The sequence below is a fragment of the Anguilla anguilla genome, chromosome 8 (assembly GCF_013347855.1).
Source record: "Anguilla anguilla isolate fAngAng1 chromosome 8, fAngAng1.pri, whole genome shotgun sequence".
In the NCBI taxonomy this organism is placed as follows: Eukaryota; Metazoa; Chordata; class Actinopteri; order Anguilliformes; family Anguillidae; genus Anguilla; species Anguilla anguilla.
The window spans coordinates 52,553,987-52,571,025 of NC_049208.1; the positions used below are offsets into that span (position 1 = coordinate 52,553,987).

The 17,039-nt window shown below is 43.2% G+C and overlaps 1 protein-coding gene and 1 long non-coding RNA gene across 6 annotated transcripts in view; one reads left to right on the forward strand and one right to left on the reverse strand.

Annotated features, from left to right (window-relative positions):
• The window catches only part of col11a2 (collagen, type XI, alpha 2), a 64,207-nt gene that overhangs the window by 38,756 nt on the left and 8,412 nt on the right, over positions 1 to 17,039 (forward strand). For all 5 annotated transcript variants that reach the window (XM_035428206.1, XM_035428207.1, XM_035428208.1 and 2 more), the window contains 30 exons: positions 83 to 136; positions 1,409 to 1,453; positions 1,797 to 1,850; positions 2,112 to 2,156; positions 2,684 to 2,737; positions 3,398 to 3,442; positions 3,836 to 3,889; positions 5,357 to 5,401; positions 5,927 to 5,980; positions 6,822 to 6,929; positions 7,796 to 7,849; positions 8,259 to 8,312; positions 8,764 to 8,808; positions 9,107 to 9,160; positions 9,319 to 9,363; positions 9,492 to 9,545; positions 9,892 to 9,945; positions 10,641 to 10,694; positions 11,117 to 11,314; positions 12,267 to 12,320; positions 12,736 to 12,843; positions 13,322 to 13,429; positions 13,755 to 13,808; positions 13,935 to 13,988; positions 14,327 to 14,434; positions 15,154 to 15,207; positions 15,596 to 15,649; positions 15,973 to 16,026; positions 16,332 to 16,385; positions 16,629 to 16,736. In XM_035428206.1, coding sequence (XP_035284097.1) covers positions 83 to 136; positions 1,409 to 1,453; positions 1,797 to 1,850; positions 2,112 to 2,156; positions 2,684 to 2,737; positions 3,398 to 3,442; positions 3,836 to 3,889; positions 5,357 to 5,401; positions 5,927 to 5,980; positions 6,822 to 6,929; positions 7,796 to 7,849; positions 8,259 to 8,312; positions 8,764 to 8,808; positions 9,107 to 9,160; positions 9,319 to 9,363; positions 9,492 to 9,545; positions 9,892 to 9,945; positions 10,641 to 10,694; positions 11,117 to 11,314; positions 12,267 to 12,320; positions 12,736 to 12,843; positions 13,322 to 13,429; positions 13,755 to 13,808; positions 13,935 to 13,988; positions 14,327 to 14,434; positions 15,154 to 15,207; positions 15,596 to 15,649; positions 15,973 to 16,026; positions 16,332 to 16,385; positions 16,629 to 16,736 — 1,980 coding nt within the window. The remainder of the gene's footprint in view (positions 1 to 82; positions 137 to 1,408; positions 1,454 to 1,796; positions 1,851 to 2,111; positions 2,157 to 2,683; positions 2,738 to 3,397; positions 3,443 to 3,835; positions 3,890 to 5,356; positions 5,402 to 5,926; positions 5,981 to 6,821; positions 6,930 to 7,795; positions 7,850 to 8,258; positions 8,313 to 8,763; positions 8,809 to 9,106; positions 9,161 to 9,318; positions 9,364 to 9,491; positions 9,546 to 9,891; positions 9,946 to 10,640; positions 10,695 to 11,116; positions 11,315 to 12,266; positions 12,321 to 12,735; positions 12,844 to 13,321; positions 13,430 to 13,754; positions 13,809 to 13,934; positions 13,989 to 14,326; positions 14,435 to 15,153; positions 15,208 to 15,595; positions 15,650 to 15,972; positions 16,027 to 16,331; positions 16,386 to 16,628; positions 16,737 to 17,039) is intronic.
• On the reverse strand, positions 11,268 to 16,922 carry LOC118232989. The gene is made up of 3 exons (XR_004766435.1): positions 16,320 to 16,922; positions 13,284 to 13,409; positions 11,268 to 11,385 (listed from the first exon to the last, which is right to left on the reverse strand). It is a non-coding gene; the product is annotated as an uncharacterized LOC118232989 (long non-coding RNA).

The window sequence follows — 17,039 nt, forward strand, 5'->3', positions numbered from 1 at the left end:
TTGTCACTCATCTGATTGATTATTAATCTCTCTCTCTCTCTCTGTTGTTTTTTTGTCCTGTCGTTTCTCTGCACTGTTTTAGGGACCCCGTGGGCTGTTGGGACCCAAGGGCCCCACTGGGATCCCAGGACCCCCTGTGAGTGTGGCCCCCTCCCTGCCCCCCACCCTGCCGTGTTTTACCACTCAACACTTTTCCCCCAAATTATGTTTTTCTTCCATCAGAAACACTGGTGGTCAATTCAATTTTGCACAGAACACGAAGTCCTGTATTTGTCTTTGGTTACACTCCCCTTTCCCCCTCCTCCTCCCCTCTCATAAACTTGAAAGGTTACCCTATAAAATATATTTTTAGGCCTCATTCGCCATGGCAACAAGACCAGATAAGACCAGGACCTCCTTGCAAGATCACACCGCTACTGCAAATGACTTTGTCTAAAAATATGCCAGGCCCCAAACATACAGAGAGCTGTTGACACACAGTTTGTAAACATCGACGACAAACCGCGTGCCAAAATCTGCAAGCCGCTATTCTTAGGTGGTGCAAAGCCAAGTAATTTGATGGTAATGTGCAATAATGTTGAATCATGGGTTAAGGATTACTTGAAATGAACGTCGCAGTGGAGATTATGGTCATTCGGTTAATATTGTTTTGTGATCATACCATTGAGGTCTGTCTTTTGCAGACCTCAATGGTACGATTTTATCTGAGTTCAGTTAAAATTAGTATTTTCCTATATGCATTATTAGAGCATGTTCAGCTATTTGTCATGTACAGTGTCATTTACATTAGTTCACTCTCACGCCAAGCAGTACATTAGGGACAAAACTTCCCTCGCAGAAGATTTCAGCCTTTTCTCCAACTGTGAAATGTGGCGTCATTTTTCATTAATTTCTTTTATAAATAGTTGTCAGTTTTGGTAGTAATATACACCATAAAGTCTCCATAATACTGCCATGATGATGACATAATGCCTGTAATGACAAGCCATGACATGTGTCATATCACTGTGATGTGACAAATGCATCAAGCATTTTTTTTTTCCGTAGCAGATTTCAAATTAACTGCCACAAAGTGATTCCAGTGTGAATTATATCAATGCATAAAACTTCTATTGCAAGCTGTAATATGCTGGCATGACCGCTTATGACAGGTGTTATGCCAGGCTTATGACGGTGTAATGTAGGCATTATGGAAATTAGTTATCATTCATATCATAAGTCAATGCAGTCAGTCACCTTGACTCACTGCGGAAGTGATATAACAAGGAGAGTGAAGGTTTTTGCCATCAGTGATTTACTGATTAATTATTACCCCTCCCCCCCCCTCTCTCTCTCTCTCTCTCTCTCTCTCTCACTCTTGGTCACTCACTCTCTCTCTCATTCTCTCTCTCTCCCCTTCTTCCTCCAGGGCGTGCGAGGAAACGATGGTCCTCATGGACCAAAGGGAAATCTGGTGAGTGTCCGTATCATGATGCCCATAAAAATCAGTGTTGCTGCTAACGACTTTAGCACCATTATAGCACTGCAGCGGGAGCCCTGTACAGTGTCGTGGTAGGCCTGCTGAATTGTCACACCTCTTTGTGTTCACCTGGAAGTGATGCACATCTTTGTGTTCACCTGGAAATGATGCACGTCTTTGTGTTCACCTGGAAGCGGTGCACCTCTTTGTGTTCACCTGGAAGTTCCACACCTCTTTGTGTTCACCTGGAAGTGATGCACCTCTTTGTGTTCACCTGCAAGTTCCACACCTTTTTGTGTTCCCCTGACCCCCCACTCCACTCTTCCAACTTTCTCAGGGTCCTCAAGGTGAGCCAGGACCCCCTGGGCAGCAAGGTACTCCAGGAACTCAGGTGAGGGGTATGATCTTTGTGATGACACGAACTGAGCAAAAATCCTAAATCTGTCCTAATTGTTCTGGAAAGATCGCGGCCATCTGAAGGAGCAGGGAACAGTAACAGTGTTTGATCACTGGCAATCATTCACCAGTTATAATCATTCTGTAAATGTGCACAAACTTCAAAGTGCCACTGGAGCATAGTGGTTGTTGTTGTGGATATAGTACCATGCGTCTGTGAGACGCAGTGGCTCATCGGAGGTTTGTCTCTTTCCAGGGAATGCCAGGACCTCAAGGAGCAACCGGCCCACCAGGGGAGAAGGTAAGGGCTGTGGGGAATGATCAGTCAGCGTCAGGTGAAATTTGGTGTGCGCAAAGTTAAATGAGTTAAATACGAGGTCCATGAACTGACAAAAAAAGAAGATACACTCGCATTTCTTTGCATTTCTATATTCAATTTTCCAGAACAATGTATATTTTTGTTTGCATGTTAGAATGTATTTGAAGTAGACTTCCCACCAACCCATGCAATTAACTCACTCACTCACTCACTCACTCATTAAATCATTTTCATTCACTCATTTACTTACTGATTCACTTACTTATCTACTTGACTCATTCACTCTCATTGACTCACTCACTGACACACTCCCACACTCTCTGAATCACTCACTTTTGGACTCATTCGCTCACGCTCATACTCACTTATTAATCACCCACAGTGACCCTGTGAAACCAACTCGTTTCCTCAATGCCTCTCCCATGCAGTAATGTCATTCCACCACTAGATGGCGGAAAAAACAACTCAGTCACTCAGCTCCTGTTTTTTGTGTCTGTGCATTTTTCCAGGGACCCACGGGGAAGCCAGGTCTCCCGGGAATGCCAGGAGCCGACGGCCCTCCAGTAAGTGCCTCTGTCTCCACGCTTATGACACCTTACGAGCGCTCTGTCTCTACGCTTATGACTCCTTACGAGCCCTCTGTCTCCATGCTTATGACACCTTATGAGCTCTCTGTTTCCACACTTATGACTCCTTATGAGGCCTCTGTCTCCATGCTTATGACACCTTACGAGGCCTCCTTCCAGTTCTTCCCTCAGTCTCTCCCAAGTCCCTCTGTCCACTTTTGCTGTTCATAGTACAGTAATAAACCATATTAGTCAAAATATCAAAAAATCCAAATCAGATTTTCAGTTCATTGTCCCTTTTCAGTTCTTTTCCAATAAACTGTCAGACACCCTGTAGTCTAGCTCTTTGTTCATAAGTAAAAATTCACTTGTGATAGTTAATATTCCAAAATATGAGATATATCGTATTTACCCATATATGCTATGGCATGAATAGTTTGATTGTGGATAGTTCGACACAGTCTGAGATGTTGGTCAGGCAGTTGGTCTTATTTTATTTTTTTGGTGTAAAATGTGTGAGAATATTAATCCTGAAGCTATTATCTGGCTTCACTTGTATTTGTTCTGTTGGTTGTATTTTTGTTTTGTTTTTTCTAAAGGAAGAGTGTGCAGGAATCAGAGTTACATATGCCATTTGACCCCTGTCTGTTGTTTTAGGGTCACCCAGGAAAAGAGGGTCCAGCGGGAACCAAAGGAAATCAGGTGGGTCACTTTTCTGTCAACCAAAAATAAATCGGGAGGGATAGCAGTGGATAGCACTGAGGCGCTGTCACAACAAGCAGGTCCTGGGTTCAAATCCTGGTCCGGGCCTTTCTGTGTGGACTTTGCATGTGAGTTTCACAGTCCAAACCCACACGGGTAGGCTAATTGGAGACTCAAAATTGCCCGTAAGTACGAGTGTGTGAGCGAATGGTGTGTGTCCCCTGCGGTGGACTGGTGTCCTGGCCAGGGTGTATTCCCGCCTCTCACCCAGTGCATCCTGGGATAGGCTCCAAGCTGACCGCATTGCACGCTGTTTGTACTCTGGTCACTCCGTGTGTGATTTTCGCACTCCCCTCCTGCTGACCCTCTCTACCCCCCCCCCCCCCCCCACAGGGTCCCAGTGGGCCTCAGGGCACTATCGGCTATCCTGGACCTCGTGGAATTAAGGTAAAGTTTCCGGGTTCCCTCTGACACTCCACTACTGAATTATGGGTAATTATAATGGGGGTTTGTTACCAGGTGTGTTACCACTGGTATGATGGTGTGTGAGGAAGGTCTTTAAAATCCACAGGGGCTGTTAAATCCGGTTCTTGTGATTTCCCGTCCTCAGTAGCACTTCAGTGGAGAACCTCAGAACCCAAACGGTTGATCTTCTGGATCATACGTACTAGTAAGCTATGAAAAGACAAAGACAAAAATAGTGATCGTCGCTGCCATATTATTATTAATCATCATCATCATCATCATCATCATCATAACCATAATCATAATTGTCACTGTGTTTGTGTTCAAAGTGGTGTACTGTTACAGCTGTGAATCACCAGCTCGCTCAGAAAAAAAATGTATGAAAAAGTTCCTAAAAAACGTACAAAGCCTGTCACTGGGGTGGTATCTTATAACACAGTAAAATGTTCAGTGTTAAATGTGTTCTTACGGAATGCATATGGACCCTATTGTTAGAGTTACGCTCTGTTAAGTGGTTTCTCTGTTTGGATTAACACTGAATAGTTTTCTGTGTAGGGACATAAAACTGTACCCCAAGTCATGGGTTTAATAATTAATTTGTACCTTTTTTGCTTTTATATTAGTACCCAAATAGAACATTATTGTACCTTTCAGGGTACATTTGGGAAATGTGTTCCTCAACAATCAAAAATGTACCTCCACTCCTTTACTCCTTTATTTCTGAGAATGAACATTTTCATTTTAATCTTGGCCTTTGTGACAATACTTGAAAAGTTAAGTGATTTACCATTTCTTCGGGTTTTACCCAAAGACAAAGAGTACGAGAGAACTTGTTTGATAAGTGGTTGTAAGGGTGGTTTACAGCTGTAAACTGCATACGATAACCTCGGGTGACAGATCTGTCCTCTCCGGATTAACTGAGGGTTAAATGTTTTAGAAAGATAAAAATAGATTCCATTTTTTAGAAAAGACATCCACTAAAACATACATCCTTTTGGGAACAGATGATTTTGGAGTGAACTGTTTACATTCCAAAATGGCTGGAGTCCCCACAATTTCTCTTACAGGAGACAGTAAAACCGCTGTTTTATTCACCTTAAATAGACACAGCTGCACAAGAAAATGGACTAGGGCTATTTTAGTCTTTCAATGGCTTAAGATGTGTTCTAAGCTGAATTTTACATTGAAAAATTTGTATTATGTCCTGCAAACTATGAACTACACTACATAACATTTATTTGGCAGATACTTTTATCCAAAGCGACGTACAATAAGTGCAGTGAACTATAACTCTGAGCATTGCCTCACATTATTCATTTGTGGTGTTTTTTTGTGTCTTGATATTGAGATTCCCATGTGTAACCATAGAAGGTTTTGTGTGTATTCTGCTACAAAAACAATTAATTCATGAATTCATATTAAATTGTTTAATTGACCCTATAATTGCAGGGAACCCAAGGTATTCGTGGTCTGAAAGGACACAAGGGAGAGAAGGTAAGTGCCTCTTCATCACTTTTATTCATTAAGATGTGGATGTGTAAATTCTGTGAGTTCTGCTGTGTGATTGTGATGTTAGGTCAAGTAATAGGTAAACTCAGCCTATACAAGGCCATTGCCGATCAGTGCAGTTATTGACTGTGGCCACTAGGGGCAACATTGTATTCATTGGAGTATGTAATACTGTACAAAATCCTTGCCTAATATATTATTCATTTTCTCATAAAGTGTAATTAAACATTCTCTAGTTGCTCTATGAACATATTTTAATTGCATTTTGCTCAGTGTACAAAGTAACTCATTAAGACTACCTTAATAATAATATTGCCATTGTCATAACATTCACTGTATTGATGGTTCCACTCTGTGTGTTATAATACTGTTATTGATGATGTCATTGATGTAAAATCAATGCTGCCGTTCCGATCTCGGTGGTAATCTTATTGATGATGCCATTGATCTGAATTTGATCATGTCATTCCAATCTTGGCGATGATCTCACTGATGATGTCATTCTTTCAGGGTGAAGACGGATTCCCAGGAATTAAGGGTGACTTTGGAGTGAAGGGAGACAGAGTAAGATGATTGACAGACTGATTTTTTTTTAAGGGGGCGGGGCTTGCAGATGATTAGCTCATGTGTATTCATTCATACATTTTGTTGTGTGTTTAATCAATATTTCACCAAGTATAAGATTTAGTTACCATGCACAGCTCACGTCTGAACTCATATTGGAACATATGGATTTGAGTTTGTTTCCCTTGAAAATTCTATTATTGAATTTAAATTGAAACTATCACACTAGTGAAGTTTCACTGAGCTATATCTAATGGCATGAATTAATTCATTATTGATTATTGAGAAACGTTGATTGAATGAAATTCTCAGAGATATTGGTTATTGATTATCAGCTGTGATTGACAGAAGTATTTGGCAGTGATATGTTATTGATAATTGATTTGAGCTGATTGAGCTTATGTTCCAGCTTTTTGTTATTTATTATGGACTTGCAAGGATTGAATGAGACACTCTACATGAGACTACATTTGGTTATTGATTATTTATCAATCTTGGCTTTCATTTTATTATTTATTGGTTGATTTAATAATTGAATACCGTTCATTGATTGTTTAACTGACCTGCGTTAATTGAGATATACAGGCATATTTCCATATTGACTGGATGATGGGTTGATTATTAATTATTTATCAGTGTTAATATGGATTATCTGGCGTATTTGGATGTAGGCTGATTGATTGATTGATTAATGTGGTTAATGATTATTGATTAGTGTTAATTGAGAGTTTCAGGCATTTTTGGGTATTAGCAGAATGACTGGCTGATTATTGATTATTGATTATGGTTGACTGATTATTGATTATTGATTAGTGGTGATGGTTTTTGCTTTGATTCCCAGGGAGAGTCTGGAGTGACAGGCCCCCGTGGAGAGGATGGTCCCGAGGGGCCAAAGGGTCGTGTGGGGCCCCCTGGCGAACTGGGACCCCTCGGTCTGGTCGGAGAGAAGGTGGGGCTGGGGGAGAGATGGTGGGGGTGGGGAAGAGAAGGTGGGGTTGGGAGAGAGAAGGTGGGGGTGGGGAAGAGAAGGTGGGGTTGGGGGAGAGACGGTGGGGCTGGGGGAGAGATGGTGGGGGTTGGGGAGAGAAGGTGGAGTTGGGAGAGATAAGGTGGGGTTGGGGGAGAGAAGGTGGAGTTGGGAGAGATAAGGTGGGGTTGGGGAAGAGAAGGTGGGGTGGGGGAGAGAAGGTGGAGTTGGGAGAGATAAGGTGGGGTTGGGGGAGAGAAGGTGGAGTTGGGAGAGATAAGGTGGGGTTGGGGAAGAGAAGGTGGGGGTGGGGGAGAGAAGGTGGGGTTGGGAGAGATAAGGTGGGGTTGGGGGAGAGACGGTGGGGGTGGGGAAGAAAAGGTGGAGTTGGGAGAGATAAGGTGGGGTTGGGGGAGAGAAGGTGGTGGTGGGGGGAGAGAAGGTAGGGTTGGGGGACAGGTGGGAACACAGGTGGGGTTGGGGTTTTGGGATGGAGGTGGGGCATAGTCCAGGTATCGGAGCAGGGTGATGGAATCTCCATGCTTTGTGAATGGCCCAGGAATAATCTGTATTCCACATTATCCCACGTTATTTTTTGTGTTACATACTTACAGTGTAAGTACCTGCATTAAATGAACTAAAACTACCCCCCAAACCCTGCTACCCTTAAATCTGTTAAAGTTTAAAGTGTTTCTGAACATATTTAAATTTGGAATGTGCATTGATATGATAGTCTTGATAAACCATTGCTGTAGATAAAAGCATCTTAGCTGTACAAGTGGTAACCATAGTAATTATGAGGATACAAACTGTATTTGATCATTTCTGATGGTGTGTTCCTATTTCAGGGTAAACTGGGTGTTCCTGGGCTGCCTGGCTATCCAGGAAGACAAGGACCCAAGGTACTGTGTGAACTTCCTGTCCCGTAGTTTGTCCAGTCATAACAAAGATTCTGTATATTAACCAGATAGTTCGTTTCTGCATTCGACCACTCTCTCTGTCGTAGGTTCCAGTCTGAACAGGAATGTTTAGAGCTATATTTCAGTAAATGAATGTCCATGTTGTGCCTAAGACTAAGGCTTAAGACATTCACTAGCAGTGATGCTGTCTCTGGCCACGCCCACTCATGAATATTAATGAGATTATTTCAGCTGGAATGTTATGAAAACAGAGTTCACCACCTGATTTGCCTATAGGGTATGTGCTAAGCTAACATAGCCAGGCCCCTTTAGAAGCTTACGATGTGATATGAACCAATGAGAGGGCATATGTCTGGCCCGAAGTGTGACATTGCCCTTGCTCTCTTCCCAGGGTTCCCTTGGTTTCCCAGGATTCCCTGGTTCCAACGGCGAGAAGGGCACAAGGGTAAGGAGAGTTGGGGGGGGGAGACTGAACCCCAAAAGAGCATCGGCTCCATAGATGGGGTTCAGACCCCAATCCCTGCTGGGGCGGCTAGCATTAAAGCTCAGCCCAAATGAATGGGTGTAATTGTATATAAACATGTGTATCATAAACATGTAAACAAAAAAATGTATTTTGTCTCAGTGTTGAATTAACTCTAAGAGTGTTTATGTTTATATGAGTCCAATCATGTGGATCAGATATACTTGGTTAGAGTAGAAAGAGTTGATTTTACACCAAACATCTTGCTGTGTAAAATGTGCACATCATGGTCACCCAGGATGAGAGGGAAAGGTGTCCATATGTTCTGCTGTAATGTGATGACGTAATGCAATTATTTAATGAAACAGTGTCATTTGATGGTGTCAATTTAATGATGCAATACAATGATGTCATGATGTAATTTGTTTTTCAGGGCTTGATTGGAAAGTCTGGACCAAGAGGACAAAGAGGACCAACGGTATTATCTTGTTGTGACCCCTCCCCCACAAATTTACTGTCACATGATTTACCCATAATGATGGCACAACATAGTACGGCCAATCAGCAAATGCACAGGATGGCACAACCTATCCATGATCACACAGTATATCGTGCAGCCAATCAGCAATGGGCTCACTCTCAGATTCTCTCCCGCTCACACTGAATTCCCAACATTGTCACCCATTGAAACGCACCGCTGCAGAGCCGCAGAATTTGGGCAATTGTTCACGATCATATTTTCAACATTAAAAGCGCGATCTTCTCTCCGGTCTCAGGGGCCCAGGGGTCAGCGAGGCCCGCGGGGGTCAACTGGAAAGCCAGGAGCCAAGGTGAGACCCGCAAATCCCGTTCCTCCCAAAGGTTGCTGGGAGTGGTACAGCAGTGGTGGTTCCATGGAACCCTGCGGCGGCCATTTTGAGTTCTTGGTGAGAGCAGTGATGATGACTGCAATTTTTTTTTGGTCACCGCTCCGTCTCTTGTTTCTCAGGGTACGTCAGGTGGTGATGGGCCCCCAGGTCCCTCCGGGGAGAGGGTGAGTGACTGGTGCAGCAGTTTTTTTTTTGAAAAGACATCGATTAAATGCAAATTAAATTAATGTCAGAATCGAGTCAGTCCTGCCTTGGCCTGTTTAATGAACGCCTTTCTCTCCTCCCCATTCAGGGACTGCCTGGACCTCAAGGAGCGAACGGATTCCCTGGACCAAAGGGGCCTCCTGTAAGATATATACACATATTATGGTTATGATGATTATTATTTAATTTAACATGATCTGTCACAGAGGTGTTTTGGATGTGAATTCTGTATCATGGATGAGAGTGAGGGTGAATTACAGTGAGTTTAAATCAATGGATGTGGTAAAAAAAAAAAAAAATTTTAAAGAAAGAAAAATATTGTTATTCACAACCTTACTCAACCTTATGGCAAAGATGGAAAACATGAATCACATCCAGTATTTTTTCAGTGGGAATGTTATCATCATTAGCGTAATGTTATTGTTTCTTTTCTCTCTCTCTCTCTCTCTCTCTTTCTCTTTCTCCCTCTCTCTTTTTCTCCCTCTCAGGGACCTCCAGGGAAAGATGGACTGCCAGGACACCCAGGGCAGCGGGGAGAAGTGGTGAGTCTCCTTTCCATTCATCCTTTCATCCTTTCTCTCGTTCCTTCGACTCTTCTTCCCTTCCTCTCTGAGGGGTTTCCCTTCATTCTGAGGCAATGCTCATTATTCCCATGATGCACCTCTCTGGCCACATTGCTAACAGTAAATTAGATCGTGTTTGCCATTAGTTGAGTGGAGGAGTATCCTCTGTATTTTGTAATGTCCTCCGTTACACTGCACAAGACTGGGAACAACGCAGGACAATACTACAATACTAGATAATAATAGTGCACTATATACTGCGGTGGTGTATCATGAATTGTCCTGATTTGGGGACTGGGATTATTCATGCTTGTTTGTGTCATTGGTGTACAGTGAGCTGTCTTTCACCAGATTTTCTTGTGAGATGTTGAAAAACCACATTTCAATAAACGAAAGTCTGCATTTCCCTTTGAATCGACCTTTACTGATGGAGGGAAGTGGGAATTTGTGACGTGGCATGAGTCGTGAAACGATTTAGAGTGGACTTTACACTGCAGGCCTCACTTATCTGAAAATATTCCATATAGTTCAACAGTCCTTATTATTTTTATTATTATTATTATTAGTAGTAGTAGTAGTAGTAGCAGTAGTAGTATTTATTCAAACTTTTTAAAATCCATATATGTAGTTGCGGTTGTATTAGAATCTGTGTTCATCTCCTTTCTCTTCCTCAGGGTTTCCAAGGGAAGACTGGTCCACCTGGGCCTCCCGGCGTTGTTGGTCCTCAGGTAAAATCCGTACTCTGACAGTTTCATACGCAGCAACTGTAATTGAGACTGGGGTGCATATTTTATTTACAAAAAAAGATGCTTTGATAGGTCAGTATATCAACACTATCTGTGAAATAGGCCAAAGCATTTAGGGAATACTTTAGCTATGCTAGTCACATAGTTTCTGGTAACGGTGGCTTGTTTTCGCCCTCTTTTTTGCCACTATCTCTCACGCTGTTTTTACTTTCTTATATCGCTCTCTCTGTCTTTCTCACAATCTCTCTCTGTCTATGGCTCTCTCTCTTCATCTCTTTCTCTCACTCACTCTCTCTCTCTCTTGTTCTCTTCCCCTTTCTTGCTCTCTTTTTCCTGCTATATCTCTCTACATCTCTTTCTCTGTCTCTCTCTTGTTCTCTTTCTCTCTCTTTTTCTCTACCCAGGGGCCCTCTGGTGAGACCGGCCCTATGGGCGAGCGTGGGCATCCCGGCCCCCCGGGGCCTCCCGGAGAACAGGGACTCTCGGGGCCTTCTGGAAAAGAGGGGACGAAGGGCGACCCGGGAATCCCTGGACCTCCCGGCAAGGACGGCCCATCCGGTCTGAGGGGATTCCCAGGGGAGAGGGGACTGCCAGGCACACCCGTAAGCAGGCCGAATCGTCGAATGGGCTGGCCGGGAATACGCCATCTTCTGCCATCGTGGCCACTTCCACCCTAGAGAGAGGGCAAAATAATGATGTTATAAGCACCGTTACTCTGTATTACATTTAGTTTTAGTTTTACAGACCCACTCTGTTGAGTGCAATGCAATTGAGAGCACTGCAAGTGTACAGACAGCATATCTACATGAGTGGGGCATGACCACACTTTCAGACAAGAGGCATGTAGAGTAAACATGGGTCTGGGGCACAATCACAATCTCACACAATCCTTACACTTTGTGTTCCATTTTTTTTTTACTGTTTTTCCTCATTGCTTAAATTTACACTTTGAATGCACACTGGCCATCACCTTACTAACTGCTTATGAAAGGATTTGACTGATAGAAATTAACTTCAGAAATGAAATAAGAGCCTTACTTTACTGAAGTGTACACATTCACTCTGAGCATGCATCAGGGCTCTGCCTTATGGGCATTTTGTGAATTCTAGGTGTGCCTCTCGGGTCTGTGTTAGGCCCCATAGTAATGCATGTGTTAAACATTGTTTGAGGGTATTCTGCATAGCCTGTGTATGTCCTTTCCTTTTTCAGCAGATGGGCCTCAGTGCAGTTCTGCCTACCAAACAATGTCACAGTATTGCGCTACATCTTATTAATTAATTAAATTTTTTATTTACTTGTTTATTTATGGGTGATTGTCAAGGCAAAAATGAACCATTTCAGGCCTCCAGGCTATATGCTTGCATCCACAATGGTCTTGCTTACAGTTAACACCGGTACAAATTTGCATGTGCATTATTTTCTGTTTCTGGTTATCTCATATTAATTAATAGCCTGATGTTCATTAGATAAGACACAGAGCTGTGACCACTTCCTGTTTGCCGATGACCTCTTCCTGTTTGCAGTGACCACTTATTATTGTTTGTGCTTTGCAGGGTGGTGGAGGACTGAAGGGAGGAGAGGGACCTGCAGGACCTCCTGGCCCAGCGGTAAGAATCTCTCTCCTGCATTTTAAACACATTTAATATCATTTTCACATTCATTTTTTCAGCAGAATCTCCCACCCAGAGCGACCTGCAAAGATGTACATTCAGTGGGTTAGATCAACCAAAGTATTACACAGTACAGCACTGTGCAGCATAATTATACAACCAATCATTATTATAAACAGTGATAGACATGTAATTATCAACAGTTAGATTTACTCCAGTATAACATAGCATTACAGTTACAACATAGTTAATATATCATTGCAGCACAGTTATATATCAAATCATTATAAATAGATGATGAGTTAACAAACAGTGCGTTCTCAGTCTCTCTGTCAGGTCTGTGTTTGGTCAGCATCTCTTTGCTAAACCCCCAAATCTCTGGACACCCCCCCCCCCCACCCCCCCCCAACAGGGCTCCCCAGGTGAAAGAGGGCTAGCAGGCGGCGCAGGCCCCATCGGCCCCCCAGGGAGACCCGGCCCCCAGGGACCCCCGGGACCAGCAGGGGAGAAGGGAGTTCCCGTGAGTACACCGTAGCCCACTGCGAAAACTTACGGTCCAACGGGGCTAAACTTCAGATTCACTTAAGCAGCATCTGCCTATGGTTGTACCTCTGTCCAAGTACTCTGTACGATTTACACGGTAAAAAAAAAAATTCAAGTTGTATCTTTTGAAAATTATGAGTGAATCTTGAGTTAGGTGAACGTCGGATCTTCAGTTCTCTGTACTTCTTCCTACAGTTCATGCAGAAGAAGTACGAAGAACCGAAGATCCATTGCTAAAATACATATGCATATACATATACATATGTAACAGTAACAATAATAGTACTAGCTATCTGGTTGAGAGACACTATCTATCACTCAGGAGCAATATGAAAACTTTGGTCCAGCTCGGTTTTGTATTATTATTTTTCTGTGCTCTATAAAAACCAACAAAGAACAACTGTAATTGTTGTTTACCCCTCTTTCGTTCCTTCGTTCCTCTCTCTCTGGTTCAGGGTGAGAAAGGTCCGATCGGTCCGGCCGGACGTGATGGTGTCCAAGGCCCCGTGGGTCTCCCGGGCCCCGCTGGACCCCCAGGCGTTCCTGGAGAGGATGGCGACAAGGTCGGCAACGGGGTCGAAATGTTTGGGGCGGGAAAAACTTTGTCCAAAGCATTGCAACCATTCTTGCATTCTTTACACAGTAAATATTTATAATAGTGGGAGGAAGAGGTTCCATGTGCCCTGAAAAATTGGTGGAGCCATGATGTCATAAAGACTATGACTGAACCAATCAGGGTTTTTGGCTGGATTGAGAATGGCAGCAATGCAGTAGCCCTCCCCCCATTATAGTGTTCATGAAGATTCATTCTCACGTAATTACTGAAAAGCATGAAGACTGAAACAAACAACAGTTCTCTGATGTATGCTTATAACTGTGTTATTACAGGGTGAAGTTGGAGAACATGGCCAAAAAGGAGGCAAAGGAGAGAAGGGAGAGCATGTGAGTGATGTCACATTTATTACACACCTATTACATGTTTATTACACACCTATTACACATTTATTACAACTTTCTATGCTAAGTCCCATAATCAAGTGATATGTATGTCTTGCTGTTTGTTTACAGGGTCCTCCTGGTCCACCAGGGCCAATGGGTCCAGTTGGTCAACCTGGAGCTGCTGTAAGTATAGCTTGTAAATACTTTCAGTACAGCTACTTTTGGCAATAGTATTGCTTATAAAGCCAGCTTATAACAGAGATAGCCTCTTCTTCGAGTTCTAGAATCACATATATGTGATTAGAATGTTCTGAACTAAATTATAATGCTGATGTAATAATCACTACTGGTAATTCATGGCAACAGACTTCTAGAACGATGATGTTGAAAAAACATTCCAAAAAACCTGCTCTTTAAAGAGCACATAATTTAATTGATATTGCTAACCTCATTGATATTAATTCTCTGTGTTTATTGTCTGCCTCTCCCTCCTTCCCTCTCTCTCTCTCTCCCTCTCTCAGGGTGCTGACGGAGAGACAGGGCCCAGGGGACAGCAGGGTCCGTTTGGGGCCAAGGGTGATGAAGGTTCCAGGGGATTCCCAGGACCTCCGGGGCCTATTGGACTGCAGGTACCCTCACTTCTCACTTCCCTTGCCTTTTTACATTTTTTTTCACAGGTGCATATGTGGGGGGCGGGGTGTATAGCTGTTATTGAACACCCCCACCCCCCATCTCTAAAAAGTGACCTGATCAGAGTTTGCTGTACAGTACTAATATCTGCTGGCAACTTGGAACAGCTGCCCATATTTTAAGCTTTCAAACCTGTGCAAATACAGAAAAAACGGTATGAAATCTAGCATGCTAACTTTAACTAGCATGCTAACTGGCTAGAAATAGTTGGGTAAATATCTGCCTGGTAAGCTAGCTGGCAAGCTAACTTAGCTAGCACTGGTATGTAGCGAGCTAGCAGACTTCACTGGGCCTGCCTATCGCTTAGCATAATGTAAATGCTAATTAATGATAATCAGGCTTTGGAGTGTAGCAATATATTCTACATGATACATCGCTAATATCCACGTTTCAGTTCGAGGCTGTTCCTTTGTAAGTTTATTTTGATAAGCACGGGGCAAATCCACACCCTTTCCTGTGTGAATTTATGCTTTTTTCCAATGTGTCGCAAAATCATTGTGTGATTGCTTATTACTATTATGCAGCTACTGACATTATTCATTGCTAATTCAGTGTATGCTCAGTAAGTTTATTCAGAGCTCCACGTACAGTGGTGCAGTGCGTGCAGTACAAGCCTGTCGCATTTGTGTGACCGTCGGTTGGTTTTCGCATTCTGCAGGGATTGCCTGGCCCATCGGGAGAAAAGGGAGAGACGGGAGACACTGGACCCATGGTGAGTGCGCATCATCTCGAAAACCTGCACTCGAACCCTCGGCACTTCCAACTGACACGCTGGATAGTCCCACATTCTGTTTTTAAATTGAAAAGTGTGTGGCTAGTTCATTGGTTTTTAATCCCACCAAGTTTCATAAATTAATACATAACAGCCTGCAAAGATCACACATGGACATCCCAAATCAATTGTTATAACTCTTGTTATAATGTACTGACAAGCAGTAATGTTTAAAATGCCAGAGTTTAACATTGACTCTTTTTTCTATTTATCTATCACCTCCTTCCTCTTCAATTCACTTTCTTTCTGTCTGTTTTCCTCTTAATGTATTTCTCTCTCATATACTTTAATTCTCTGCCTTTTCTCTCTCCCTCTCCCTCTCTTTTAGGGACCCCCTGGACCTCCTGGACCACGTGGTCCTGCTGGCCCCAACGGTGCCGATGTGAGTATCAATTAAAACTCCCAAAAATGCCCTTATTACAGATTCCCGGGTGTTATAGACATGTAATAAATGCTGTTATTACGTGCTAATAACATCAGTACTCAACCAGTTCAGTGTATAGGTATGCAATACTTTATTATTACTGTGGTACTACTGTGTAAGAATGCTATTGCTTATTTACAAAGTCATCAGTGTGGAATATGTGCTCTTACTAGTTAATAAAAATGTACTTTTGTATAATGACTGTTGAGTCATTGCCATCATTACTTATAGTTTATCAACTGACTCTGTTTTTAATTGATTTTTTTTTTTTTTTTTTTCAGGGTCCTCAAGGTCCTCCTGGTGGTTTGGGTAACCCAGGCAACCAGGGCGAGAAGGTAAAGGAGAGAGTGTGGCCCTCCAGGGTTAAAGTTTTGTGTGGGTGGATGTATGTACATATTTACATGTGTCCTTGAATTACTGTGTTTAAGGTATATGTTCCATGTAAGATGTACTATCTATAACAATGTGAGTGTTAGCATCTGTTACTGCCTGTCTTGTATGCAGATATTTTGTTATATAAATTATGGCATGCGTACAAGTATGTATGTATGTATGTGTGTATGTATGTATGTACTGACGTGTGTTTGTGTGTATAATGTGCATGTGTAATATATTTGTAAAAGCTTACCTGTGTTGACAGGGTGAGCCTGGAGAATCGGGACCACCTGGAATAACTGGGGAGCCAGGTAAAAAGGTGAGGTGTGACTCTTCTATACCACTCAGGTTGAGAGACAGACCAGCTGAGGCCACTTTGGACAAAACTCTGCTAGAATCCGCTCAAATCAGCTATCCCAAATATATTCCCTAATGCGTATTACAGCCCTCATAGACTACATGTCCATGATTTTGAGGTCTAGCGAATCAGAGCTGGAATTTTTTTTTGTCCACCACTGGTTGGTTGGACCGCTTGATTGACAGTTTTCTGGTCCAATGGCAGGGCCCTCGCGGCGAGCGTGGAGAGAAGGGCGAAGCCGGACAGCCAGGAGCGGCGGGGCCCGCCGGTGGGAAGGGCCCGCCCGGAGACGACGGACCCAAAGGGAACCCTGTGCGTTTGAAACTCAACCGCCGGAAAACGCCGGAAACCGCCAAATAATCACAGCCTGCGCGGCCTGCGCTCCCCACAGCCCAGTCAATAAACACTCCGTCTGCTCTCATCCTCTTTCCTTCCTTCCTTCTCGCTTTCTCTCCTTTCTTTCATTATCTATACCTCTTTCTCTCCCTCTTTCTTACTCTCTCACTCTCTCCTACTCCCTCTCGCTCTCCCTCGCTCTCTCTCCCCCTCTCTACCTCTCCCTCTCTCTCTCTCCCTCCCATCTCTCTCCCTCGCTCTCCCACCTCTCTCTCTCTC